The sequence below is a fragment of the Sardina pilchardus genome, chromosome 9, assembly GCF_963854185.1.
Source record: "Sardina pilchardus chromosome 9, fSarPil1.1, whole genome shotgun sequence".
NCBI lineage: Eukaryota > Metazoa > Chordata > Actinopteri > Clupeiformes > Clupeidae > Sardina > Sardina pilchardus.
This window is the reverse complement of record NC_085002.1, coordinates 19,408,407-19,434,544: the sequence shown is the minus strand read 5'-3', so window position 1 is coordinate 19,434,544 and position 26,138 is coordinate 19,408,407. Positions and strand designations below refer to the sequence as shown.

General features: G+C 40.9%; 1 protein-coding gene across 1 annotated transcript; it reads right to left on the bottom strand.

Annotated features, from left to right (window-relative positions):
* Nucleotides 1-448: 448 nt before the first annotated feature.
* Nucleotides 449-25,695, bottom strand: LOC134092192 (sodium- and chloride-dependent GABA transporter 2-like). The gene is made up of 19 exons (XM_062544983.1): nt 25,688-25,695; nt 25,368-25,482; nt 19,207-19,376; nt 18,697-18,808; nt 15,895-15,980; nt 13,535-13,734; nt 12,748-12,882; nt 10,040-10,180; nt 9,210-9,291; nt 8,454-8,586; nt 7,922-8,056; nt 7,064-7,167; nt 6,826-6,937; nt 5,935-6,069; nt 5,645-5,782; nt 2,545-2,647; nt 2,333-2,433; nt 1,325-1,495; nt 449-614 (listed from the first exon to the last, which is right to left on the bottom strand). Exons 1-19 carry the CDS (start codon nt 25,693-25,695, stop codon nt 453-455), a joined length of 2,343 nt encoding a protein of 780 aa, XP_062400967.1. The 3' UTR covers nt 449-452.
* Nucleotides 25,696-26,138: the final 443 nt, after the last annotated feature.

The following is a 26,138-nucleotide window of genomic DNA, read 5'->3' as shown; positions in this document are numbered from 1 at the left end:
GTGACAGTTAATTACCTTAGATTCATATCAAAAGGCCTTGGATTAGCTGCTATTGCACACACAGAAAGTGATTGGGGGGGGGGGGGTTAATTTAGGCTACACACCCTGTTTAGTTATCTACTTTACTACAGTCAATCTCCTTCTTTGACTACAGGGTCAGATAATTCTGAACTCAATATTTGTGTATAACAGTGCTCAAAGACAGAAGCAGTGCTTTGTGAAATTCCATTCTTATGATTACTCCATCTCAAACTCAGGTATAAATATGAGGTTCATAATATGAGATGCCATTGAAGCTTTTTTAGGGCAAGTTCAACTCCCATTGGATGTGTATGTGTATGTGTTTTTGAGATAGTTAGTTTAAAAGCTATAGTTAAAAATCAACAGACAGAGAGAGAGAGAGAGAGAGAGAGAGAGAGAGAGAGAGAGAGAGAGAGAGAGAGAGAGAGCAATTATACTGGTCCTTTAAGGAAAACAGAGTCTGAGTGGGTGCTACTCGTACGCAGTGTTTGTAACATGGTGAATGTCTCAAAAGTGACCAACTGGAGCTCCTTTTGTTGGGACTGGCCTCTGGGCAGGAGGTCCTTTGCAGGGGTGCACAGCGTTCGTAGTCTCTGGAAACACACGCAAAACTACAGTCTGACTCCAATATTGCCCTATCATCATTTACCAAGGGGGTAAGTGAGCGTTCGGAAGACACACCCCCTATGGGAGGCTCTGAGGCTAATAAGGCTTCACCTGGAGTTAGCATTCCATTGACCCCCATTCATTTTGGCGTCACTTTGACAGCAAATAACTTTACATCTGAAGCGTTTTAAGCCTGTTTATGAACCATTTCTATTTCCAGAGAAATACAACATTGAGTGACAAGCGTCATACCTTGCATCTCACTTTCTGGAATCCAATGCTAAAATGACGTCATGAGCGTGCGACTTTTAGTCACACATAAGAGAATCAATTTTATTTCCTGGACACAAAACTGAAAGCAGTACAAAGTAAAGTCCACGAGTAAGCTATACAGGAAAGCATTGACAGGAAATAAACAATTAAGTGATGTTTTCTTGGGTTGGCACTACATCAGAACAAATAAATTACCAAAAGCTGCACCCGAACTCTGCATGTTATCAATTTTCTTAGCGAGACTACCAGACAACTTATTGTGTTGGTATAACCATGTAGCGACACTACAAAGACCATAACCTCAGCATTGTGTTACGCTGTTATGTATGGTTTACTGTAAGTGCTGACAAACATAGATGCCGACAAGTGTCGCTTTGGGCAACAATTGTTTAGGTAACAATTTCATAGTGTCTTTCTCACTCACCTCATGCATGGTTCCTGGGGTGGTACAGATGGCATACACCATCCACAAAGGCACCACCAGAGTAGAGGACAGGGTGAAGAATCCACCAATAGCATACCCCCACCACGGATACTCATATGAGTTGTTAAACTGCAGCGGGGTATGCTTGGCAATGAAGAAGATAAAAGTAGCCTATAGGGGCACAAAGAAGATAACTTTGATTTCAATGTAACATACAACAAATATAACATTTTGTGCATTAAGTCTTTTTTCCCCTTCAATCCAAGAATGGTGAACAAAAGTGGATTATTTGTGTTTCATGAAGTTGCTGCTGAAGTGTCCCTGTTAAAGTAAGACCCAATGGCAACAGCCAGAAGGTTCTGACAGGTGTCACACACACATTGTCCACAGCACTACATGAAACACAGCAAGTGCTGTCAGAGACACTTTTTGAATTATTCTGGTCAATGTAGTCAAGGCCTCAAATCCACATTAGTGCTACGTATTTGTTGACTAGCTTCACAAAATAATTTACAGTTCACAATGTATCCACTCCATATTCAGTAGTAGGTGTATTGCATTCAGAAATATTATTCCACTTTTAAAAATCAGTAAAAGTGATGAGTAAAATGAGTTTGTTTGAGGAAGTGAGTATCTGTATTCATTGTCTGTACAATGTATTCACTCCATAATACAGTAGTAGGTCTATTGGCAAGAATTAAGAAATATTATTCCACTTTGTAAAATCAGTAAATGGGATTAGCAATGTGATGAGGAAGTGAGTATCTGTTTATCCATTTGCTGTGAAAGAGAATGAACCAGAATGGATACATGATACATCTGCATACACCTCCTCAGATTCACTTGAACGTACAATCCCTGATTACGCAGAATCTTTTAACACTGCTGTTATACAACACAACAGACCCAATGGAAACACAATGACAGGCACAAATATACACTACTACACAATAGAAGTCCGGGAAATATGGCCATGTTTGCTACTCTTGAGTAAAAAATTAGACTCACTGTGCACACAATTGGTGTTACATATTGCCAACAGTATTGCATCACAGGCCAAGGCCGGTAGCCTATCATGTCTTCAATGTTGTCATACTGATGACCTGCACCTACAGGAAAAAAAAAGACATACAGTATTTCCATTCTCAATCTCCTTTTGATGAAGCTATTTGTCTCACATGCTGTAACATCATTCAGATCTGATATTGACAAACTCTCACCGTACACCCATCCGATGCAAATGGACTGCAAAATGGCAAAAGTCAGCAGAGTCATGCCACTGCAAGCATAGTAATCAAACAGTTGGAAAACATACAGGCCACCCTAGAGACAGGGACAAGAGAGATGTGTAGTTTTATATTATGAGAAATCTCATCACTAAATAACCAACAAAACACAACTTTTGGGTTGCACTTACAAGGAATCAAGGATTATCTATTACAGTAAACCAGTTACACCATATGTATGTGTAACAGATTAAAACATTTTCAAATGCATTCCAAGAAATGCAGACAATATGCAATAGGCCCTCTCTTCCTCATAAAACTACGGAGCCCGAGAGGGCTCACGGCAATATATTTTGGGGAAGGACGAAAACGTGCGCTCACTTTGCAAAATCGAGCTCTCATTTTATCAAATCGTGCACTCGTTTAAGTAGAGCGTGCTCTTGTTTCATTACATCGTGCGCCCATTTTCCTTAAGCGTGCACTCACAGTACTACATCGTGGTCTCGCTAATCTAAAATGTGCACTCGTTTTAGTTTTTCTTAAAATGGGCGCACGATTAGATAAAAACGTGAGCATGATTTGTATAAAACGTGCATTCGTTTTCATTAAATTTTTACAAAATCGAGCTCTCAAAATCGAGCTCTCAATTAAAACAAATTGAGAGCTCGTTCTTTAAAAAAAAAACGTGCCCATGATTTATAGCTTATAACGTGCATATGTTAGAACATGATGAGCACTATCCAATTTGCTGTTACAGTTGTGACAAGTAGGCCTTGGGTCAGTTTGAGGCATTGTGAAAGACATGGATCTACTAAGGGTTTACGTGGGTTATGTACAGTATGTCACACAAATAAATAGCCTACTGGCAACCTGGTTGTAAATGTTGCGAACAAGCGGTCTTCGCTGCCGTGGCTATGATGACTTAGGTCCCGTTATTGATTTGATTTTGGGCCAACTCCAAGGTCCCGGGAAGTTTCATATGTATCATTGGATGCACAAAAATGTCTAGAGAATGGCTTGCGGGTGAGAAGAGAGCTGTGCGCATCATTCTTACTGAACACGACCCTTAAGGATTCCAGTGTCGCCGCCGGCGACGCCTGAGAAGAAGACAGGCTTCTCGGACCCAGTTTCGTATGGCACATAGACTCATACGATACATTGAGCCCATATGGAATCTGCTAACGGGTGCATAGACGGCTTCAGCAGGAAAATGATGTGGCTCAGAGCTGCACTTACAAATAGTGACCCTCGTGTTATATAGTTGGTGGCTACCCGACACTGACGCGCACGGACATGGGGACAGAGAATGTGGTTCTTCGCGATATGCAAGTGTACTTAATGCAAAATGATGAAGATAGCAGAGCGGGCCGATCAAGCTGTTTGACGGGAGAAGTAGTGCAAATCAAAGAATAGAGAGTTGGTGGGGTGTGATGAGGAGAGAGGACATTGAGCACTATACATCCAGATGTTTGGCGAACTTAAAAACGAGGGTTTATTCGCTGGTGACTTCCTAGACAAGGCACTCATCCAGCTGTGTTTCAGAACATGAGTTATAATTTCTTCATATCATATCTTCATCATTTTGACCTAGTGACCTTGCATATCGCAAAGAACTCTGTCCCCATGTCCTTGCGCATCGGTGTCGGGTAACCAATCTTCTCTATGGCCTCTGTAGCTCCTACCATGAGGGTCACTATTTGTAAATGCAGCTCTGAGCCACATCATTTCCCTGCTGAAGCCATCTATGCACCCGTTTGTGTAGATTCCATATGGGCTCAATTTATCGTATGAGTCTTTGGGCCAGATGTACTAAGATAGCGCTAATAGTGAGTTTTTGTATGTGCAGAATGCGAACGCTCTGAAACACAGCTGGATGAGTGCCTTGTCTAGAAAGTCACCAGCGAATAAACCCCGTCTTTAAGTTCGCCAAACATCTGGATGTAGTGCTTAATGTCCTCTTTCCTCATTACATTCCACCAACTCTCTATTCTTTGATTTGCACTACTTCTCCCGGTCAAACAGCTTGATTTGCCCGCTCTGCTATCTTCATCATTTTGCATTAAGTAGCCTACACTTGCATATCGCGAAGAACCACATTCTCTGCCCCCATGTCCGTGCGCATCAGTGTCGGTTAGCCACCAAACCTCTCCATGGCCTCTGCATAGTAGCCACCAATTACACGAGGGTCACTATTTGTAAATGCAGCTCTGAGCCACATCATGTTCCTGCTGAAGCCGTCTATGCACCCGTTAGCAGATTCCATATGGGCTCAATGTATCGTATGAGTCTATGTGCCATACGAAACTGGGTCCGAGAAGTAGCCTGTCTTCTTCTCGGGCGTCGCCGGCGGCGGCACTGGGATCCTTCAGGGTCGAGTTCACTAAGAATGATGTGCACAGCTCTTCTCTCACCCGCAAGACGTTGTACTTGCACTTACAACCATGCTGAGTTACTAAAGTTGCCAGTATTTCTTTGTGTGACATACCTAACCCATGGTAAACCCTAGATCCATGTCTTTCACAATGCCTCAAACTGCCCCAAGGCCTACTTGTCACAACTGTAACAGCAAATTGGATAGTGCTCACCATGTTCTAACTTACACACATTATAAGCTATAAATCATGGGCACGTTTTTTAAAGAACGAGCTCTCGATTTGCTTTAATTGAGAGCTCGATTTAATAAAATGAGAGCACGATTTTGTAATTCATGGGCTCGATTTTATCAAACGAGGGCATGATTTAATGAAAACGAATGCACGTTTTATACAAATCATGCTCACGTTTTTATCTAATCGTGCGCCCATTTTAAGAAAAACTAAAACGAGTGCACATTTTAGATTAGCGAGACCACGATGTAGTACTGTGAGTGCACGTTTAAGGAAAACGGGCGCATGATGTAATGAAACGAGAGCACGCACTACTTGAACGAGTGCACGATTTAATAAAATGAGAGCTCGATTTTGCAAAGTGAGCGCACGTTTTCGTCCTTCCCCAAAATATATTGCCGTGAGCCCTCTAGGGCTCCGTATAAAACTGTAACTGACAATAAATAAAAAATGAGTTAACCATTGCCTTTGTGATGTCGGTGGCTTACCTCTGTCACCATTACCAGGCCAATCAGGAAGCTCGCTATGCTGATGATGAGGAGGAGGACCTTACGTTTATATGGCTCTTGGAAGAAGGATGGATACATGTCGCTGATAGCGGTCACCAAAGCTTCATGGCAAACAAACTGTCAGTGGACACAAGATTAAATTGCTTTTCTGAGCTTCAAGATGCCTAATACAGCAGCAAGATGAGGCAATCAGAAATAGGAAAAATACATGGCATTTATATGTAAACAGAACATAAGTCATACTGTAGGTTAAAAAAATAAAAACTAACCTCACTATCCAACCCAAGGAACACAATCATGATGAAGAAGAAAATGGCCCATAGTTGGGGAAGAGGCATTAAAGCCACTGCGCGTGGATATGCTATAAATGCCAACCCAGGGCCTGTCATGGCAACGAGGAAACACTACAGTTAATTGGTGTATCAGCAACACAAGTTACACAACACAATACTTTTTAGTTTTCTACTTGTTCTTTTTAGATTAGTGTCAAAATATGAGAACTGCTCTAACAAGATAAGCATTGTGACAAGCTTATCAGTTATTCCCTCCCTCATTTATCTCCTGTTAAGTCATGCTCCCTCCAATAATAGAGAATCACTTTAGATATTTCTCTGTAGTCCCACCCCCAAACACACACTTGGCACACATTTTAACGGCTTCTTCGGCTTGCAACACATTTGACATGACGTTTTTGACTGGCTTCGTATTTTGATAACTTGTTGCACATTGATGCACATGGTTAGCCTGGGCGTTCCCATCCTGCCTTGCGCGGTGATTTGATTCACGCTGCTAGGGCAGTCTGGAAACTACCGCCCTAATTTTTGCCTGAGATAGGGGACCAATTACAGAACGGGGGAAAGCAAGACGATGATGAGCTATGCACAGACGTATTTGATAGACATCCGTGGCGCCCAATGAACGTCTGGTTGCCAGACCAAGTCTCATTTGAGAAGTGGTATGCGCTAGCCAGGCTAGCACATGGTACAGTATGCCTTTTCACAAAGTCTGTCACCTTTTATTTATGTTGTTTATGACACTTAAATCTGATTACAGGTAATGGTCAGCAGTTTTCCCACACACCAACCCATTTTACAGAGCAATATTACATATACAAAAAAAGAAGAAAAAAATCAGGATCGTTACTTTCCTGATTCAGCAACCATAGAGATATCCAGCTCTTGCTCCTTGGCCATGAAGCCTAATACTGAGAATATGGCAAAACCGGCCACAAAACTGGTCAGACTGTTCAACAGGCACAAGTAAATACAGTCTCTGTTGGGGGAAAAAAACATGGAAAACAGGTTATGCTCAGTATGGCTACACCGGTTTTGTGAAAAGCATAAAAGGACGAAGGAAATGCAGGAAATGGAAATGAGGTTCAAAGATGTGGGAACTTACTTGTAACAGTTGTTATCATATTTGTTGTAGCTCCCAAGAGCTGTTAAGACACCAGTGCAAACTCCATAGGAGTAAAAGACCTGGCTCCCAGCGTCCATCCACACCTGTAAAGGGATGAAGCAGTGTTTTTACATGTGTGAAGTATCTGCAGACCTTCTTACAGCGATACATTTATAGTAAACTGTGCATCAATACAGATGAGGTAAAAGCACCTATGAACCTCAGCGGGAAAAGGCTACTAAACATCTGGCTTTACATTCTGACCCTCTAAACTCTGCTGCAGTACAGCCTGGCCCTGCGCACCTCCATTCATTTTCATTTCACTAAGATCCTCGTCTGTCAACTCACAATACTCTAACATTTCCCTTGCATATCCAGGGTGACAGGCCAATAAGCATCAGAGGGGATAACGCTCAATGTGGTTCATTATCAGTTTGTTATGGCTAGGCAAAATTAGAAGTAACGTTAGCAATCTCTGGTCAATGTGATTGAAATCAGTGGTCCAGCATAACCAAAGTAAACACAAAGTCTAAACTCGTTACGATGCTAGAGTTGGAAACATTTCTCAATCGGAGGGGCCAGACTCTCTTAACAAAATGAAACAAAGTAGTGAGTCTGGTTTAACCAGGTTCTGTTGACACTGTTAGGATAGATTCCAAAACAGGATAGTTCCAGTACTTGGTTGGATGCCAGTGAAAAACCCAACATAATCCTTCACGTTGACTACATTTCATTCTTTATTATTGTGCACTCTACTTTCACGGTGTGCAGAGCAAAGGTCAAGCATGTTTCTTTTCTGTCACAACCCCACATATCAACCTCTCTCATTGTCTGCATACCACCTAAGGATACACTTACCTGAGGGTCAGCCAGGCGTGCTGGATCAGGGTAGAGGTAGAACTTGATGCCATCCGCTGCCCCGGGCAGTGTGAGCCCCCGGACCAGCAGCACCACTAGCATGACGTAGGGGAAGGTAGCTGTGAGGTACACCACCTGGGACCAAGAGGGCAATTCAGACACAGCGCAGAACCATTTTTTTTATGTTAGTTTTGTGGAACTGAATGAGGTTGACATATAGGCTACTGTATATGCGGAGCTGTGTAATGTTTAGTCTTTTGGACTCAAAATGAACTGTCCATGCTGACGATACCTTATGCAGTATAACATTAAAGTTAACACACAAACGTTTGTTAGCTTATTTGCTGTCTACCCCTGAGTAAGACAAGAGGATACATATTCCTCTCTTCTCTGAGCCTGCAATCACCTCACGCATAATTTACTAGAGGTTGTTTAGACCAGTTAGCCTATTTAGCCTATAGCTAAAGGGGAGCTAGGCTAACTGGTTTAACCCACTTCCAATCAACTCTCCGAACAGTGGCTTCCGTCTCACCTTGCCTGTGGTCTTCACTCCTTTCCAGACACAGAAATAGCAGATGACCCAAGCTAGGAGAAGACACAGGGCCAAGTCCCATCTCACAGAACCCAGCTCCTCAATTCCACTAGACAGTCCCAGAATCCTCCTCCTTTCAGCAAAAAGACAAAACAACTCTTGATTCTGAAAAGTTTGTTATTTTGTCGTTACGCATTAAGTAATGTAATTATTGTGGTATATGTTTTTTTTTGTTTTTTTTGTTAACTGTAACAGCATTTTTCTGGGCATTACCGCCCAGACAAAATAGTAGTTATCATCATACAAATAGTAGTAGTAGGCATAAAATAACTATTATCTATTACCAGACTTTGACAATTTCTCTGTTTTTAAACATAATTCTGGCTATGATTGTTCCTTGTATTGCATTATCAGCCATCACAATGCCTATTTATTACATTCTATTGTTGTTAGCCTTAAGCCTAGCTCAGTCATTATGCTATAGGCCTACCACATCACCCTTCGCTGGATGTGTAATGAGCTGCATTGAACATAATAAGCTACATTTAGAATGCCAAATCTATATTTCCAGTTATTTTGGTGAAAGTTACGTAAAAGTAATGTAGCACTAGTGTAATGCCTTACAATTCAGAGACAGTAGTCTTATAATGTAACAAATCACTTTGAAATGATGGTAATAAATACATAATACATCACATTTTTGAAGTAGCTTAACTTGCCCAACATTGCATAAATTAGATATCAATCAGGACTTACTCCCAAAATTCTACAACAGATGATGTTGTTTTCACAGTGATATCCTCAGTCAGATTGGTCTGGTCATACTCAAAGCAATTCTCTGTGTGAATAGGTTTGTCTGATTAAAATCATGCAAATACAGTAGCCTACTCTATAGTGTAGAAATAGCCAAAGAGACTTTTCATGTAGTGGATTAGCATTCTTGCATGTTCCGGCTCTTAAGGGAAAAAATCCCTTTTATAGAATGAATGAGGTTTTAATGAATCACCCATAATAGTTAATTAACTGCTCTAGAGACCCCAGATAGCAAGAGGCTGGCGGACCATTGTCGGCCTACTGGGGAAAGATCTGGCGTTCCACTGGCGTTTTGCTCATCAGTTCTCTGGCGGTCTACGTTGTCACTATTGGTCTAAAATATTTTTTTCATTTTGTTCAGTTATACTTCATACTTTATGTATTTTCTTAATATTCATGACTGACAAGTTACATTTAAAGAGATGGTGGTCCACCAGCGGTCCGGTCTCTGCCCATCTGATTTTGCTTTCTGGGACCCAGCATTCTTTTCTTTTCAATTGAATCAATGTGAATGCTGTTGCAAGGTGGGCTTTAGATCTATTATGTCTTCAGAATATGACTGTTGCTGTGCTTCTGCTACTGGCGAAAAACATCCTATAGGCCTATAGGTGTTCATTACTGTTGTCTTGCTGACATTTCCAAATAATACTAATAATACAACACACTTTCACACAAGTTATTGGGAACAAGGATGTGTTATTAACAACTACCAGCATGGGGTTAATATTTTAGAGCCACGTACACTATGTGCATGGTTAGCAACAGCAAGTTACCTGTGTTCCAGGGGTTTTGACAGTTTGCCCAGGGCAGCTCAGAACTGAAGGAAAAAAATAGATAGAGGAATGCCCAGGCCAGAATGATGATGTAATAGATTCCAGTGTATAAAACAACCACCTGACTTCCATAGCCCAATCCTATTGAGAGAGATTGAAACAATTTTTTATTTAAAAAACAACCCAAAACACAGACATACAGTATGTATTATACAATTCAATCATGTGTGTAATGTATTTAATAATCTGATAAAAATGGGAAGCATTTGCATTGGGAAGTGAGCAGAACAAAGGCTTGCACTGTCTTGTGCGGACATGACATTTTTCACAGAGCAGGGGTGACACAATGAAAGTGACAGATTGAGGTGGGCTACAGAACACATTTAGAGAGCTGATTACAAAGCAGAAGCCTCATCCTCAGAAATCGCAATCTCACCGTAACCATAGCCTACTGCAGGATGGTGTGGTGGTTAATAGGCACACATTTAACAACAAAGTTGTGAGGGCGAAGACCGCATTGACAACACATTACATTGAGCTGACACAGAAATGATAGCTTCAGCGAAAGTTCTACTAGGGAGACTCGTAGTGTATCTTTCTTACTCCACCCATTCATTCACGTAACGAATCATAGCCATGTTTACATTTTCGGGGAACACCCCCAATCTACGATTCATTCAATCAGTGCTAGCCTATAGGAATTCAGCGGGTGTTTTAAAACTGTTCTTTCTAACACTTCTCTCTGCTAGTACGCCGTCTTCGTCGTTCCCTCCACCACCCCTCCAGCCACCATGGCCAGCAGTCTTCATCTTGTCAGCCGCAGCATGCTATCTGCACCTTCTCCCTCACAACCACCGCCGCCAGTTGGTCCCGGTCTCGACATCTTCGACCAGCAGGATCTGAGTTCCGTTCATCCCTGGACGGATTCGAGACGGGGGCCTGCGCCAAAGATTGATGTTTATCCCGAACTCTTTCTATACTTGTATTCTAGCAACTCCTTTCAAATTAAATTGTTATCTGATTCTATTCTGTCTACTGAGTCTTCCTGGTAGAACTGAGGACCATGCAGAGCTGCACATGCAAAGGGCAGTGTTGGGAAGGTTACTTTAGAAATGTAATGTGTTACAGTTACAAGTTACTCTGTTTAAAATGTAATAGTTGTGTAACTATTTGAATTACTTTTTCTGAGTAACGTAACTAATTACTTTTGATTATTTTTTGAATACTTTTCCGATTTTTGAATGATATATATAGTCCCCAAATCCATGCAAAGATTTCGGCCTTGGTCTACAGGCTGCCGAGCAGTTCTATACAAGCGCACAAGGCAGCAAGCTCATTCAATACATGAATTAGCATCAGATTTTTTGTGAGGATAATATAATGATAATCATAACACGTTTACAGGCAGGCATGTAGGCCTACGCTGATGGCGCTGTAGACGTGATAGAGCCTATCAGAAGGTCCTGTATCAAACTATGGCTGTGGAGGGAACAGTTCTTTTTACATACAATATGCTTTTGCAAACAATATTTTTTTGCTGACAATATTGAGATGTAATTCAAATTGTAATTTTGAAAAATTTCAAAAGTACCTGTAATTGAATTACATTTTTTTCTACAGTAACTGTAATATATTACTGTTACATTTATTTTGTAATTAAATTACGTAACTCAATTACATGTAATGTGTTACTCCCCAACACTGGCAAAGGGCATGTATAAGCATGAAAGTACATAGAACATGCTCAACTCACGAAATATTAAGCTGCTGGGTGCTTGTGCCCATACGGAATAAATCAAAGAAAACGAGAGTACATCACTCCTATGTGTAACCTTTTTCTCTTTATTCTTGCCTGTGAGCAAGCAAGAATAAAGAGAAAAAAGTTACACATATGACTAGGAGTGCTGTACTCTCGTTTTCTTTCATGTACAGCATGACCACCATCTTCAAGAGTGCATGATGACGTTCTCTAAGCATTCAAATTTACCTCACGTGCTCTCCATGGCCATTTGGAAACACCAAACCAGGTAAACATTAAGTCTGGAAATACCAAAATCTCAATGGAAAGTGACAGTGCAGGTAAACTAGCAAAACCAAAGACCTGTGTGTGCCTCTTAAAGTAAACAACCAGAAGTATACAGCCAATGGGCTAACAATATCAATGTTAAGAACAGTATTTCAACAGTCCAACAGTGTAGGCCTACATGTTGATATTGGTTAAACTCATCCATATCACTTGTGCTACAATAGGCCTATCAAAGACTTGGCTACGTTGGCTACCGCTACAGTACGTGTCTGAATCCAGTCCAAACCATGCGAAACTAGCCTGATAAACCAGCCTAAATGGATTGGATGTCTAATTTAGTCTGGCCCCGATGAATGGATACAACGGAACATTGTTGATGAGCACAACCCGTTGTCTTTCAAACCGTGTCTGTGCCTATAGGCCAACGCTCCCTCAAAACCCCGCCCCAGAGCCCTCTGCCCCGCCCGCGTTGATTCAAAACACATCTCTGCGTTGTGATTGGTTTAGTTGCCATCTGCCAGATTCAGGGCAGTGTTTTCAAAATGTTCAATGGTGCGAGGCCAGACCCAAATGCAGGCAAAACATTTTGCCGTCCAGCAGTTGGCGCTGGTTTTCCAGGCTAATGCGAAACAGTTGTACAAAGCAATGCAAAACACAGTATTGTTCAAATTTGTTTGTGTACCTTCAAAAAGTGGGCAGATTTTCTTCCAACAGGTAATGCCCCCCTGGCTGGTGTACTGCCCCAACGAAGTCTCCAGGAAAAAGAGAGGCATTCCACAGGTAAAAAGGAACACTATATATGGTATGAAGAAAGCACCTTGGACAAAGATTAAACATTCGATTAATTTAACAAGTTAAAGTCAACTGACATTTTATCAGACACATTTATCCAAAATGACTCACAACAGCGGGAATGGAACCCGGGTAAAACAATTGAGAGTCTGTTATCGCTGGTCCACCATGATAAAAGCAATCAGTTGGGACAATAGTGAATTCGCTGCTGTGATTTAAAATGCAAACTGATTTTTCCCCCACAGATCTAAAGGATGTTCGTTACTAGATACTGTAGTCCTACATTTTGTCCATAAAAAAATAATAAGTTGATGGTGGAACAGTTTAAGTAACAGCAGAACCCAGTGTCAATAATAACATTCACCACACACATTCCACCTCTGTTAACCAGCTCCATCTTACAGATCAGTCAATTTTAAAATGTACCTCTGGCAAAAATTGACAAAAAAGTGTTTTTCTGAATGAAAATACATTGTTATTTAATTAAAAATTAGATTTTGAAAGCATCTAGATTAAGGGCTGTAGCTTTTGGCAGTGCAAGCTCTGTAGTACGTGATCAACGAAAAATACTGTATCCACGGCTAGTTGATGCATTTTCATTCAGAAAAACACTTTTTTTGTTCATTTTCGCCGGAGTTACACTTTAATTGGTTTTATTTATTGACCTCCATACTGACCTCCCCCATTCTTGTAGCACAGGTAAGGAAACCTCCACACATTCCCAAGACCAACTACGTGTCCAGCCGCAGCCAGGAAGAATTCCATTTTGCTGGACCACTGTTCTCTCTCTGCAGGCTGACTTTTGGGTGGGACTACTGTGGCTCCACCACCACCCACCAGCTTCTGCTGAACTTCTGCCTCATATGAATTCTCCATACTGTAAATGTAAATAGTATTATAGATCAATTTGGATGAAGACATTTTAAGGGTGATTGTCCTTTCCCCATTTATTGTAAGCATAACATCAATGAAAGTTGAGTGATACGTGTTAAACCCACAGTGCACTACTCTCCAATAGAAAGCTGTCACCATATCATACACTCACGAGATTAATGTTTATCATTTCAAAATGGGCAACAGTTTATAACAGTTGTTTAAGACCCATCACTGAAAATGAATGAACACAGTTAGCCTCAGTGAAAGCCAAATCAAAGTAATCAATATATCAAGTTATAAGTTATACAAGATTCCATCCAGTATATAAATTCCTAACTACAAGGAGTCACAACATGCACTAAAACAACAATTAATGCTAAAAAGAAACGATCAACAAAAAACAGCACCTTGAGTGAACAGCACCTTTGTCCTTCTGAGATGTGAGTGGGTGTTTGGGTCCCTCTGACAAAGGAGAATTTACAACTTGCTGGGTTTCAGGAGATCAGAGGTTTCAGGGCGGGACCATGAGGAACATACACACACATACACACACACACACACACACACACACACACACACACACACACACACACACAATCCTGCAGAGCGTCACCAGCAGCTGTAGAATATGTTTTCAGCATGATAACAAAGACACTAAAACAACCACTGGAAGAGATAATAGTGGAATAGTGTTGTGGCTAGTGGGTTTCACTATAACGACTGTTTCTAATCAATGCTAAAAAATGATGACCACTTATGTAAAGAAAATGTGCAGAAAGGAGACCAATATTAGTTTCTAAAGACCATTTTTGGAGCTTTCTTAGAGAGTACTCTGTAAGGAAGTGTGGAGAGAAGGGGAGAACAGCCCTGTGATAGGCTACTATTGTTGTCAAAAACCAGTTTAGCAGAACAAAAACCTGATATCCCCAACAAAGTCTCTCAGAGGGCACTGGAAATAAAAGCTATGTGGTTAAACAATCTTGACTGTAAATTACATCCTGTCTCCTTTCACCATACAACTCTGCATGTGAAGGACGGACATACTGTACACAGGGTGCGATTTGACAGAAAAAAAAAGTCATGGACATGAAGATTGGACTTTTAACTTGCATAACTAGGCCCGCCATGTTACTTAAGCTATTGCATCTTTAGCATTGTTTTATGACTTCTTTTTGTAACAATCCATCAATACATTTTTTATTGATTGTGATCAGGACCGCCGCAGAGCCTCGATCGTGCTCTGATATGAAGGGAAGCTCATGTATTACCTCTGAATTCTCGAGCTTACTTCATGCCATGCGTTGCCACAGTCTCAATTTGACTCTTGGTGATATAGCTAAGAGTTGTCCAAAAGCGATGTCCTGGTTTGGTATTGCAGAACGACATGCATCTTCTATCCCATGGTTTCAGGGTGTGGCAGAACTGGCTGCTGCAAGTGGGCCTGCCGCCATACCAAAGCCTGGAAGTGAGAACACCGAATGTGAAAGTAGAGAGCATCTCTGGTTGGAGGCAGTCTTTCTATTGTCATGCCCTTGGCAAACATGCTTGCTCAAACTTCATTGATGTTATAAGCATCCTTTACACCATAGAGTTTGTAGAAAAACTGCATTCTGAATGGTTTGGTCACTCAATTCAAGACCCTCGCCAAGCCCCGTTAGTAGATGGGAATACTTTGAAACTTTCCAGCATGTCTTCTTTCTTTGAATGCCCTGCAATGTATTATGTTGGAGTCACTCCCAGTGAGAGCATGGAAACTTGGAAGTAGGACTTGGAGCTTGACCATCAACGATTGGTGACATTGACTGGACATCCTGCCACAGACAGGTAGATAGATAGATAGATAGATAGACACGTTATTGATCCTCAAGGGGAAATTCAAGGTCCCAGTAGCAGCTTAAAGGGATATTCCACCATTTGGGGAATTACACTCATTTCCCACCTCCCCTTGAGTTAAATCAATTGATTACCTTTGTCCAGTTCATCCAGCCGTTCTCTGAGTCTGAGTCCAGTTTTAGCTCCAGCCTAGCATAGATCATTGAATCTGATTAGACCGTTAGCATCTCGCCTGTGGCTAGTCAGACAGACGTGAATGCTGCATGCAGAACATTAAATGTTATTCAAATGACTGTCATGGATGGGCCGAGAAACCCATCCACCTCACCTCCATTTCAAAAGAGCAAGGATCTTGAAAGTGGGACAGCATCTGAGGAAACCTTGGAGGTAGAAAGTGTCCATGTCGCTGATGACCTGAATGTGGATGTAATTACAGTGTGAATCAGCAGTCAGTGTGACAGAAATAATGGAAGTCATAACAGTTTCTATCACAAAATGGTTCAATTGATAAATAGAAATGCTGCAGACTCAGATTACTGTCTATGATATCATAGGGGTTAGGTGTGCGTAGGTTTGCAGGTGGCTGTGGGGTGGTGTATTATGGGGGGTCATGATGTAACTTTACTCTGTATCAAAGTTGCTGTACCATCATCATCTTGGCAAACTATTGTACTTTGAGCATGCAGTGTATGCCGGAAATAGCCATTGTAGTAATGTTTGGCCACTGGTACCTTGAAAGAACTACCAGTGCAACCTTCTTTTTGTCCGGAATAATTCATTTTTGCACATTGCAAAACCCCCCTAAACCTGCTGTTTAGGCCTACATAGCCTATAGCCTATGCCTACACATTCTATGGTTTCAGTGAAATATTGGCACACAGCTAATAATATAGACAAAACAATGACTACTAGTCAGGGAGCCATGGGGTCAGACCTGGCTTTGTCGGTTAAAGTTTTTTTTTTTTGCAGAATCTAGTAGACTAGGGGTACCTCTTTAAGATTTAAGAGGGTGCCCGGTGATATCCCTTGGGCAATTTCGTATATTAAGCCTTTCTTGTCCAATGTGTTGACTATAAGGCGGATATACAACAGGTGAATAGGGTAAAAAAATTAACAAGCAGATGTCACTATGAAACTTCACCAGTTGATTACTTAGATCAATATGAAAAATAAATGTATTACAAGTTTTCTGAAATTTAATGTTTGAATATGCAAATTAGGTATGGTGTAATTAAATATGCGCTGATTTGCATAAACGTAAAAAGATCAAATCTGAACATTGGATAAAGCCAGTTTCAATTTTTTTCTTTTCATTTTGTTGACATAAGAGATGAAAAGTATTTTAGAGAGGGAATTATGGATATCTCATTTAGTTATTCAGTAAATCAGAAAATACTACACCAGCCTTTAAAAAATCCATTTTCGCCATGTTTTTTGGAATAAAATGTCATGTAAATCAGGCTAAGAATAATATATCAACAAACCCCTCTGCAAAAACCTTCTAAACATGGTTAGGTAGGCTATAAGACTGAAAAGTTTGGTGTATGTAGATGCTTGTGAAGTGGAGATTTTGTTCTCCGAGTGAGAGAGGAAACTCATCCATATATCCGCCTTATATTCAACACATTGGACAAGAAAGGCTTAATATACGAAATTGCCCAAGGGATATCACCGGGCACCCTCTTAAATCTTAAAGAGGTACACCTACTCTACTAGATTCAGCAAAAAAAAAAAACTTTAACCGACAAAAGTGAAGTGTTCCTTTAAGGTTCTCGTGAGCTTTTGGCAGACCAGACCAGTCACTAAGCCATGGGGTCAGGTTGCAACCAACCCAGGTCAGACCTGGTTTTGTTGGTTAAAGTTTTTTTTTGCTGAATAGGCCTACATTGCTCCGCGATTATTAGTCACAGCGAGATGAGACCTATATTGCATGAAAGAGCTCAGAACCGGGGCTTTCCAACGAGACTAAACACGTGTCTGTACGATGAAGTATGAAAATAAAAATAAAATCATGAATTTAAATGAAAGTAGGCTATATCATATAGTCTATATTGCTCTGCGTTCACCCACGCAGCCACTGCTCTCGCTTGAATTACTCCGGGACCAGGCATCGCACAGACATAACACGCATATCAAATGAAAGAGGTGAAACAGAGCTTTCCATTGATACCAAACACATCGATCCTTTGGTATTATAGAAACAGACGAAGTGACAAACAAATACGAATCATATAGCTTCGGCTACCGCAACTTTCGTTTGATTTACTCGTGAAACCGTGGTTAAAAAGACACGGCTTGCATGTCAGATAAAAGAGGAGAGCTAGAGCTATCCACAGATACCAAAAACAACCTTCTAGGCCATAAAACAGACGAAGTGACAGCAAAATAATAACTTAATTTAGCTCCACTTAGTCCGCGAATAATGAGACAGAGAAGAAAACTTGCCATGTCTAACTGCTTTCACTTCCCCGAGTCGTGCACGCAACAGACACATAACCATATCAAGAAGTCTTCACAACATTTTAAATGTGAATCTTTATTATTTTACACAATTGGATATAGTTATGACATTAATAGCCTATTAATGACCTCCTATCGGAATGGCACGTTGTTTGAAAAAAAAGATAAATACCGCCACTGCGACCATGAAAAAAAAAAATGTCGGAGTGGTGGGACTTTCTCCCATAAAGAGACATGCCTCCACTACGACAATTGGACGTCAATGTCGGAGTGCTGGTATGTCGGAATGAACGGCGGTAGCCGCTCTAGCCCTAGCTGGCTAGACTCGGCGCTCTGCATGCCTAGTGCAATCAGCAGGATGACTGAGAGCATGCCATTTTGTAAAATGCAGTCTTTCACAAAATACTTGAATAGTAGCCTAATGTGGTCTACGTTTAAATGTAGAAAAAGGAAATCATTTTTTGGACATTTTGTTATGCCAAAAGTGTGCGCTTCTGTAGAATGACCCATCAGGCCTATTGGGGTAGGGCAGTGTGTTGTGTGTGTGTGTGTGTGTGTGTGTGTGTGTGTGTGTGTGTGTGTGTGTGTGTGTGTGTGTGTGTGTGTGTGTGAAGATCGGTTTAGTTCAACACTATCAAGATCCACTTGTTTGCAATGGTAAAATGTTTACCTTTTCCAGTTGGATGAAGGAGGTCCCTTTGAAGTTGGTAGCAGCCGAAAGTTGTATGTGGCCGACGGGGGTACTCCCAGCCATGGACTGACTCTCCCACTCTTTGAGGTAACTGCAGTTTGGACACCACTAAGTCCAAGTCACATGGGTTCCCAATCCTTCGTCATTCGAGATCACAGTCTTGTTGGAACACTACATTACATTTACATTAGGTTACATTTGGCTGACACTTTTTAACCAAAGCGACAACAAGGTGCATTAATGAGTGTAATAAGTGCATCAATACGTGCAATTGTCTGTAGTATGATATGAGAGGAGATGTTCTCTGAAGAGCTGGGTTTTTAGACATTTTTTGAAGATGGCGAGGGATGTCCCTACTCTAGTAGGAACAGGTAGTGCATTCCACCAACGAGGGACGACAGATGAGAAAAGTTTGGATTGGCCTGAGCGTGCTGTGCGGAAGAGACGTTGCTTGGCTGAGGAACACAGCGGTCGTGTGGTAGCATTTGCCTGTAGAGGGCATTCAAATAGGTGGGAGCAGAGCCAGAGAATACTTTGTAGGCAAACGTTAGAGTCTTGAATTTGATGCGGGCGGCCAGCGGTAGCCAGTGTAGCTGGATGAGCAATGGGATGACATGCGCCCTTCTGGGTTGGTTGTAGACCAGGCGTGCTGCTGCATTCTGGATCACACATACACACACATACACAGGACGGGGCCATCCCTGAGCTGGGCTTGAGCCCCTATGATGACAAGGCATGCTGCTGCACTAAACAACTACCGCAAAGGACAAGAGACAAATACATAAATAAAGTAGACCGGCCACAAACAGATGCCTTACTTATTGACAGAGTATGTTCATTTTTAAATACATCTTTATGATGACACCTTAGCATTGACACAAAAGTTAATTTACAATAAAATGTTGCATAGCTATCATTGATTTGGTTTTGCTTGTTGGTTTTATAGCATCCCTTTCAAGCTGCAGTTTATTGCCTATGTGTGTTTGATAATCACGTTATTGTGTTTTTATATATTCAGAAATGGGCTGGTGGCTAGTTATGTGGGCCTATAGAATTTATTCTAGTAAACAACTTGAAATTAGGCTACAGCAAGAATAAATTATTTTGGACAGCAGTGAGTGACAGGCTATTGTTACATAACAGTTTATGTCTTTATGTGGGGGGACATTTTGAGCAATAGTTGAATATTAGGGGGGCCCTCGCAAAGTATATAATTACGGCTTTGTGTTAAACTGAGCTCAATTATGGTTATTGACCAGACAGAAATAGATGATAATAACACCCATAATGCATCCACAAATACTGGCGTCCCCACCCCCAACCTACAACAGTGAAGACAACAAAAATAGAGTACAACCACAACTCATGACCCACCCCCTTAAGCCATTACTTCCATCGATCCCTGCTCTGGTGCAATGGCAGGAGATTTGTGCCCTCGTCGCTTTACAAAACTAAGGTTCCCAGCTATAACTGTCACGTGTATGTTAAATGTTTGTTTACAAACCCTTTCAACTAAACAAACTTGCTTAAGGACTATTGGGAATCCAGTCTATCTATCAAGTCAAGTCAACTTTATTTATAAAGCACAATTAATGTGACACACATGATGCACAAACCCAGTGTGCTTCAAAAGAAAACGGAATAACACAACATGCATGACATGACCAAACAACAGATAGATGCACATAAAAAGATGGAAATAGAATTAAAAAGTGAACAAGTGAATAAAAAAAATCAGAATCACAAATAATGAAATTACTATTGATAATAATAATTAAAATAATAATTAGATATATTGCACAATTAAATAATTTAAATAGCTTTATAAGCTTAATTAAAAGCTTGTGAGAATAAATATGTTTTAGGCTCATTTTGAAATAAGAAACTACAAATTTGACTTGCTTTGATGTCTCAATACTAATCATACTTTCATAACAAATCATGCAACATACTCTGCCTTGTCTGTGGACATCGGTATTTGCTGGATAAGCAAATAGCGTGTGTGCGACAGAGGAAAAGCTTTAGTGTTGCTTTAAGGAGGTAGAATGCTCCTCCGTGCATATTTTGCGCATTGAAGACATTAGTCAATGACGCACGATCACAGTTGTTGGGAGGCGTGTGCCATAACACAGATGCAGGACTATGCCAGGCCTATAATTCTAAGATTTCATATGATTATTCAAGTTATTTGCTTTGATGATATTCTTATAAATGAGCCGATATAGGCCTGTGTGGATATTTTCAATTTCTTTTGATTGATGTCATTTGGTATCCCACCAACCAATTTGGCTGTTGAGTCTCCTGCTCAGTCAATAAGTCAGTTTTCTGGCATCTCCTGACAGTCTGATCCAATGCAAATATGCTTCTAACTAACAATTTGGCCTAGTTCTTTACAATTAGAAATTTAACACACATCCAAACATTTAGCTCTCAGGTGGGGCCTTCTTAAAAGCAGCCAAGAAGGAGCGGGGTTTTTTTTTCCAGCATTCTAAATCAGATCTTAACAGAGGATTAAGTTAAAAATTATATAAGCCACATGTCAGCATCTGTTTCTATCTACTATTTGAAAGGTCAGCATAACGAATGTCTGAGGGTTCACAAACTTTCAAACGGCACTGTAATACTGTACATCACCTGCCATGAAACCCTGCAGCAGGCTTTGATTTAAAGCACAAGACAGCCCTCTGCTGGCAAGTAAGCTACAGTAGCCTGCAAACAAATAAGGTCTCATGGCAACACGGGGTGAAACTAGACAGGGCACAACCCAGAACAATCTGATTAAAGGGATATTCCACCATTTGGGGAATTAAGCTCATTTTCCACCTCCCCTCGAGCAAAACAATTGATATTTACCTTTTTCCTGTTCATCCAGCCGTTCTGTGAGTCTGGCTATACAACTTTTAGCTCCAGCCTAGCATAGATAATTGAATCGGTTTAGACCATTAGCATCTTGCCTGCTAGCATCACACTTAAGTGACTAAGATTTCCGGTAATTGTCCCATTTCAAACTTGTCTCTTCTCAAATTTCTAGGCTGATTTGACATGGAACTAACTCTCACTCTGGCGTAATAATCAAGGACATTTGAAAGCATACCATGGGCGCAGTGATATCACGCAGCACCTGAAAATAGTCCCCATAGCCAAGAAGCAGTAGTAGTGCATGATATTAGGGTTAAAGCGGAGCGGATAGTAATGAAGGATCTTTGGTGATATCACTGCGCATAGTACAGCAGCAACTTTGTCATAAGTTGCACGTCGTTTGCACCTGACAGAATCTGTAGAGATCATTTGCATATTTTAATACATCAGCTAATATAAATGCTTAGTAGGCCTAAATAAATGTATTGATAATAATGTAAGTAGGTAAGTTAATGGCTTTACGCTCAAATAATATTCAAAGTGTATCAAATATAACAAATGATCATACAAAAGTATGTTTTTAGATGGGATATTGCAGATACATTATGCAAATAAAGACACTGTTTACCTTTTTCGTTGCTGTGCAACTTCACCTTTTCAAGAGGATCATGCCAAAGCAATTATGGAGGCTTTTATAAATTAGTGTATATACAGTACTGTAGGCTATACACTCCCTGCATCATTTTGTGAGAGCTAATTTGCATAGAGGTATCACTTTCTTGACAAATTTGCATACAAGAATCATGGGTCTGTGAAGAAATATTCTTCTTGTGTTCATGCTGTGCTGTAACTGCTCTTCCTCTCCAGTTGTCCACTGCATTTAGTCATCACACATAGTTACATTTATTTTGAGTGAGTCATCCGCACAAGCATTGAACTTGAAATGTCAAATGAAACTGTGGCTATAGCGGCATAGCCCAATAAAAACATCCCACAGGGAAATGAAACTGCTCCAACTGATGGAGTTGAAGTCCAGCTGATGGAGTCCAACTGGTTGTCAAATACTGGTTTTACGGTATTTCAGTATTGAGCAAGTTTGCCTGTGCAAGTTCACAGAGCAAAAAGCACCAACAACAGAAACCAGTCCTATTGCTTCTATGCCAATTTCCTCTTGGCAATCTATCTATCTGTCTATCTATCTATCTACTGTATCTATCTATCTGTCTATCCAATCCTTAACAGAAAACAATGGCATACAACATTGCCAAAAGTTAACCACAACTGTTAAGAAATATAATTTGCATTTAAAATATGACCTTGCAGCAAATATGCAGAAACTGTTCGCCAGAAACTTGAAATTTCTGTAAGGGAATTAATCACAATGACAACAGATGGTCAGATGTTGGGTGTTGAATTACTGTCCTTGTAGCAGCCCTTTCTACACTCCACAGTGGGGAGAAGTTCACCATGTATATAAGGTGATTATTAGGTGATTCAGCACGCGTGTTAGGCACGATGCAAAGCGGAGTGCCTAAAATCCCCCTTAGCTGTTCTAAAATCAGTGTACGGACTTGAGTTGCTTATTGCTTTTCTAAAACAGTTACTACATAGATCTAGAAAGATATATGATACAATATGTTAGCGCATTAGTATAGAATGAAATGTGGTCAAGGTGTATGTTTGTGTTGGATTTTACAACACCATCGAACGCGATTCAGCCAATCATAAAGGACCAGAACTAGAACTAGCAGTAGGCTATGTGTGCATTGTAGTTCTAGAACCAGAACTAGCAGTATGTGTGCATTGTCGTGAAATTTTTAGATTAGTTTTAACCAAACCACAAGTTTTTACATTGTCTAGGTTGGGGACATTGGGGAATGGCTTTATTAAAAGATTATGACATGGCAATGGTAATGGCACATTTATGACACAGTCATTTGGATATAAGGTACTTACTTACTTACAGACATTTGCAGCAAGGTCATATTTTCACAAGCAAATTGTGTTTCTGGCAAACAGTTGAGGTTAACTTCTGGCAATATTGCAGGAATATCATATATTCAAATTGGGTTTGCCACCAGAAGTTCACTGGAAATCTGCAATTATTGACCAAGTATGATGGCAAATCACTGGCCAACACATTTGCTACTAGTGACAAATGTGTTCGCCAGTGTTTTGCCATCACACTTCATTACTCATACACTGAAACACATCTATTCATGCACGCACACACACACACACACACACACACACACACACACACACACACACACACACACACACACACACACACACCTCCCCCACCTCTATTGGAATCTGTCCACTGTAGCGTAGCCTGTTGTCATACTGTCTTTATATGTTTTATGGGGCTTTTTTTGTGCTAAAATGATAGCTTCAAATAGCCATAAAAAACTGTGTCTTCTCAGTTTCTAAACATTTACAGAATTTTGAGAGATGAAGCAGTGCTAAACATCCCCTGTTCCAACTTTTTTTTAAAAGAAAGAAAGAAATATGTTGCTGACATGAAATTCAAAATGATGAAATATATTTCATGAAATAGTCAACATTTTCAATGTCAACATTTGATATATTGTTTTTGTTGCTAAATATGGATTCACAACACTTGTATCACATTCTGTTTTTATTCATTTTACAAGTCCCAACTCTGATTTGGGGTTGTACTGCCTTTGTAACTGTCGAGTGTTCATCTGTTTGAGAATATCATAGCAATCATTAACACCTTTGTCAGTGTTTCACCTGCTCTTTCCCCATAAAAATGTTGACTTATTAAAGTATACATACTATGATAGCATGAAATGTTAGGGGTAGGTACTTTAAAATAAGTAAGACAACATGATAAGCAGAATGTCTGGAGGAGTTGATCAATGAATACTGCGAAGATTCTGTGCATGAGAATGGGTAAGCAACACCTTTGCCGAACAGAATTTCTACATAGAAGGAAGTGGGAGCAGGACATCAATATGGTCCTCATGTTGTTGTGAAAATGATTTCAAGAGTGCCTGGCCTAAGTAGGCTACCTGGCCAAACAAACTGGAAATGTGAAACTCAGTTATCGAGTCTTGTCAAGTCTCGAGTCTCTAAAACCTGTGTGTAACTACATGCATCTGCACTCGCCTATTATTTGAACTAATAGGAGAAGTGTAACTAGGTCTAATAGGCAACGAAAAAACAGTCCGCCGTTATTTACTTTCCCTGTTAACTGGGAGATGGGGGATGATGAAAAAGGGGAAGATTACAGTAAATGCTGTGTGTGGGGGGGGTGATGAAATGGTGTGTGGGCAGTGAGTCCTTGCCTGAGACTTTTCTAAGTGCTGCCTACATCTCAGTGCAGATGTGCTTTATATGTGCCTTTTGCTCTACACCAGAGGTGCTTTCAAATTTGGCAAACAGTGGCGAACGTTTGTGGTGAACATGTTTTCTTTGAACAGTTCGATTTGAACGATTTGGTGTTAACATTCCACTCGAATAGTAATTGCATTGTTGCGTTCGTCAAACTCACGTGCAGATCCACTGTATGTTGGCGGAGCATTTCCTCCTCAGACTGTTTGCGATTGTTAGCAAACGTTCGCCAAAAACTCAAGGATAACGGAATACTGTTTGCGAGCGTTCACAAACGTTCGCCTATGTTCGTGATAGGAACAAGACGTGAGTCATGCTTGGCGCCATGTTCCGCCAGGTGTAGACCCTTCAATCTCTACCAATGTCACTAACTCTACTATACTGCTACCAGGTCAGACATGTACATGGTGAACATGGACTGGTGAAAGCACCGTCCTGAACTGTGGTCTCTCCGTCAGGTAGTCAGTGATCCAGGATTCCAAGTGAGCATCAGTACCCATCTGTACAAGCTTGTGTCCCTCAATGTGACGAATGGTGTTAATGCCACTGGAGAAATCAAGAACAAGATTTTCACAGCATTTTTCCCCTTGTCCAGATGAGAGTGCGCTCTATGCAAGCAGATAGTGGCATTCTCCATGCCCACCTTCTCCTATGCAAACTGGAGTTCAAGTGCTTCCAGACCTGGGGTCTGAGAATGTGAAGTAGCAGTCACTCCATGGTTTTCATCATGTGTGAAGTTAGAGTGACTGACCTGGTCATTTAGCTCACTGGAATGTGGCTTCTTTGGAACGGGGATGAGACATGATGCCTTCCACAGTGCTGGTACCATTCCCAGTCGGGCCCTGAGGTTGAATACATGCTGCAGAGGCTCCCCCAGTTCTATAGAACAGGCTTTGAGCAGTCTAGGGCTGGCTGCTTCCCGGTGACAAAGTCTCCTCAGCTCCCCTCTGACCTGATTCGCTGTGATAATGGGGTGTAGTATCCCTTTTGTTGTGTATCGGGGGAGGGGTGCATCTGTGAATGGTGGCTGATGGCTGAAGTGCATGGAGCCATGCTGTATGTGGTAGCAGCTTGGGAAAGGGGTACATCTGCAGTTGGTTGTAAAGAGAGGGTCAGGAGAACAGATGTTAAGGAGCAGGAGCATCTGTTGTAGAAGTGGTTGAGCTGGTTATATAGGTTGCTGGCTATATGGGTTACTTTTT

Excerpts from the sequence above, each read along its gene's own strand:
- LOC134092192 (XM_062544983.1), bottom strand. Across the intron at positions 6,070-6,825 it reads AAGAGCTGGATATCTCTATG|TGTTTCCTCGTTGCCATGAC; the intron begins GTTGCTGAATCA and ends AATTAACTGTAG. Across the intron at positions 615-1,324 it reads CCCCAGGAACCATGCATGAG|AGACTACGAACGCTGTGCAC; the intron begins GTGAGTGAGAAA and ends GTGTGTTTCCAG.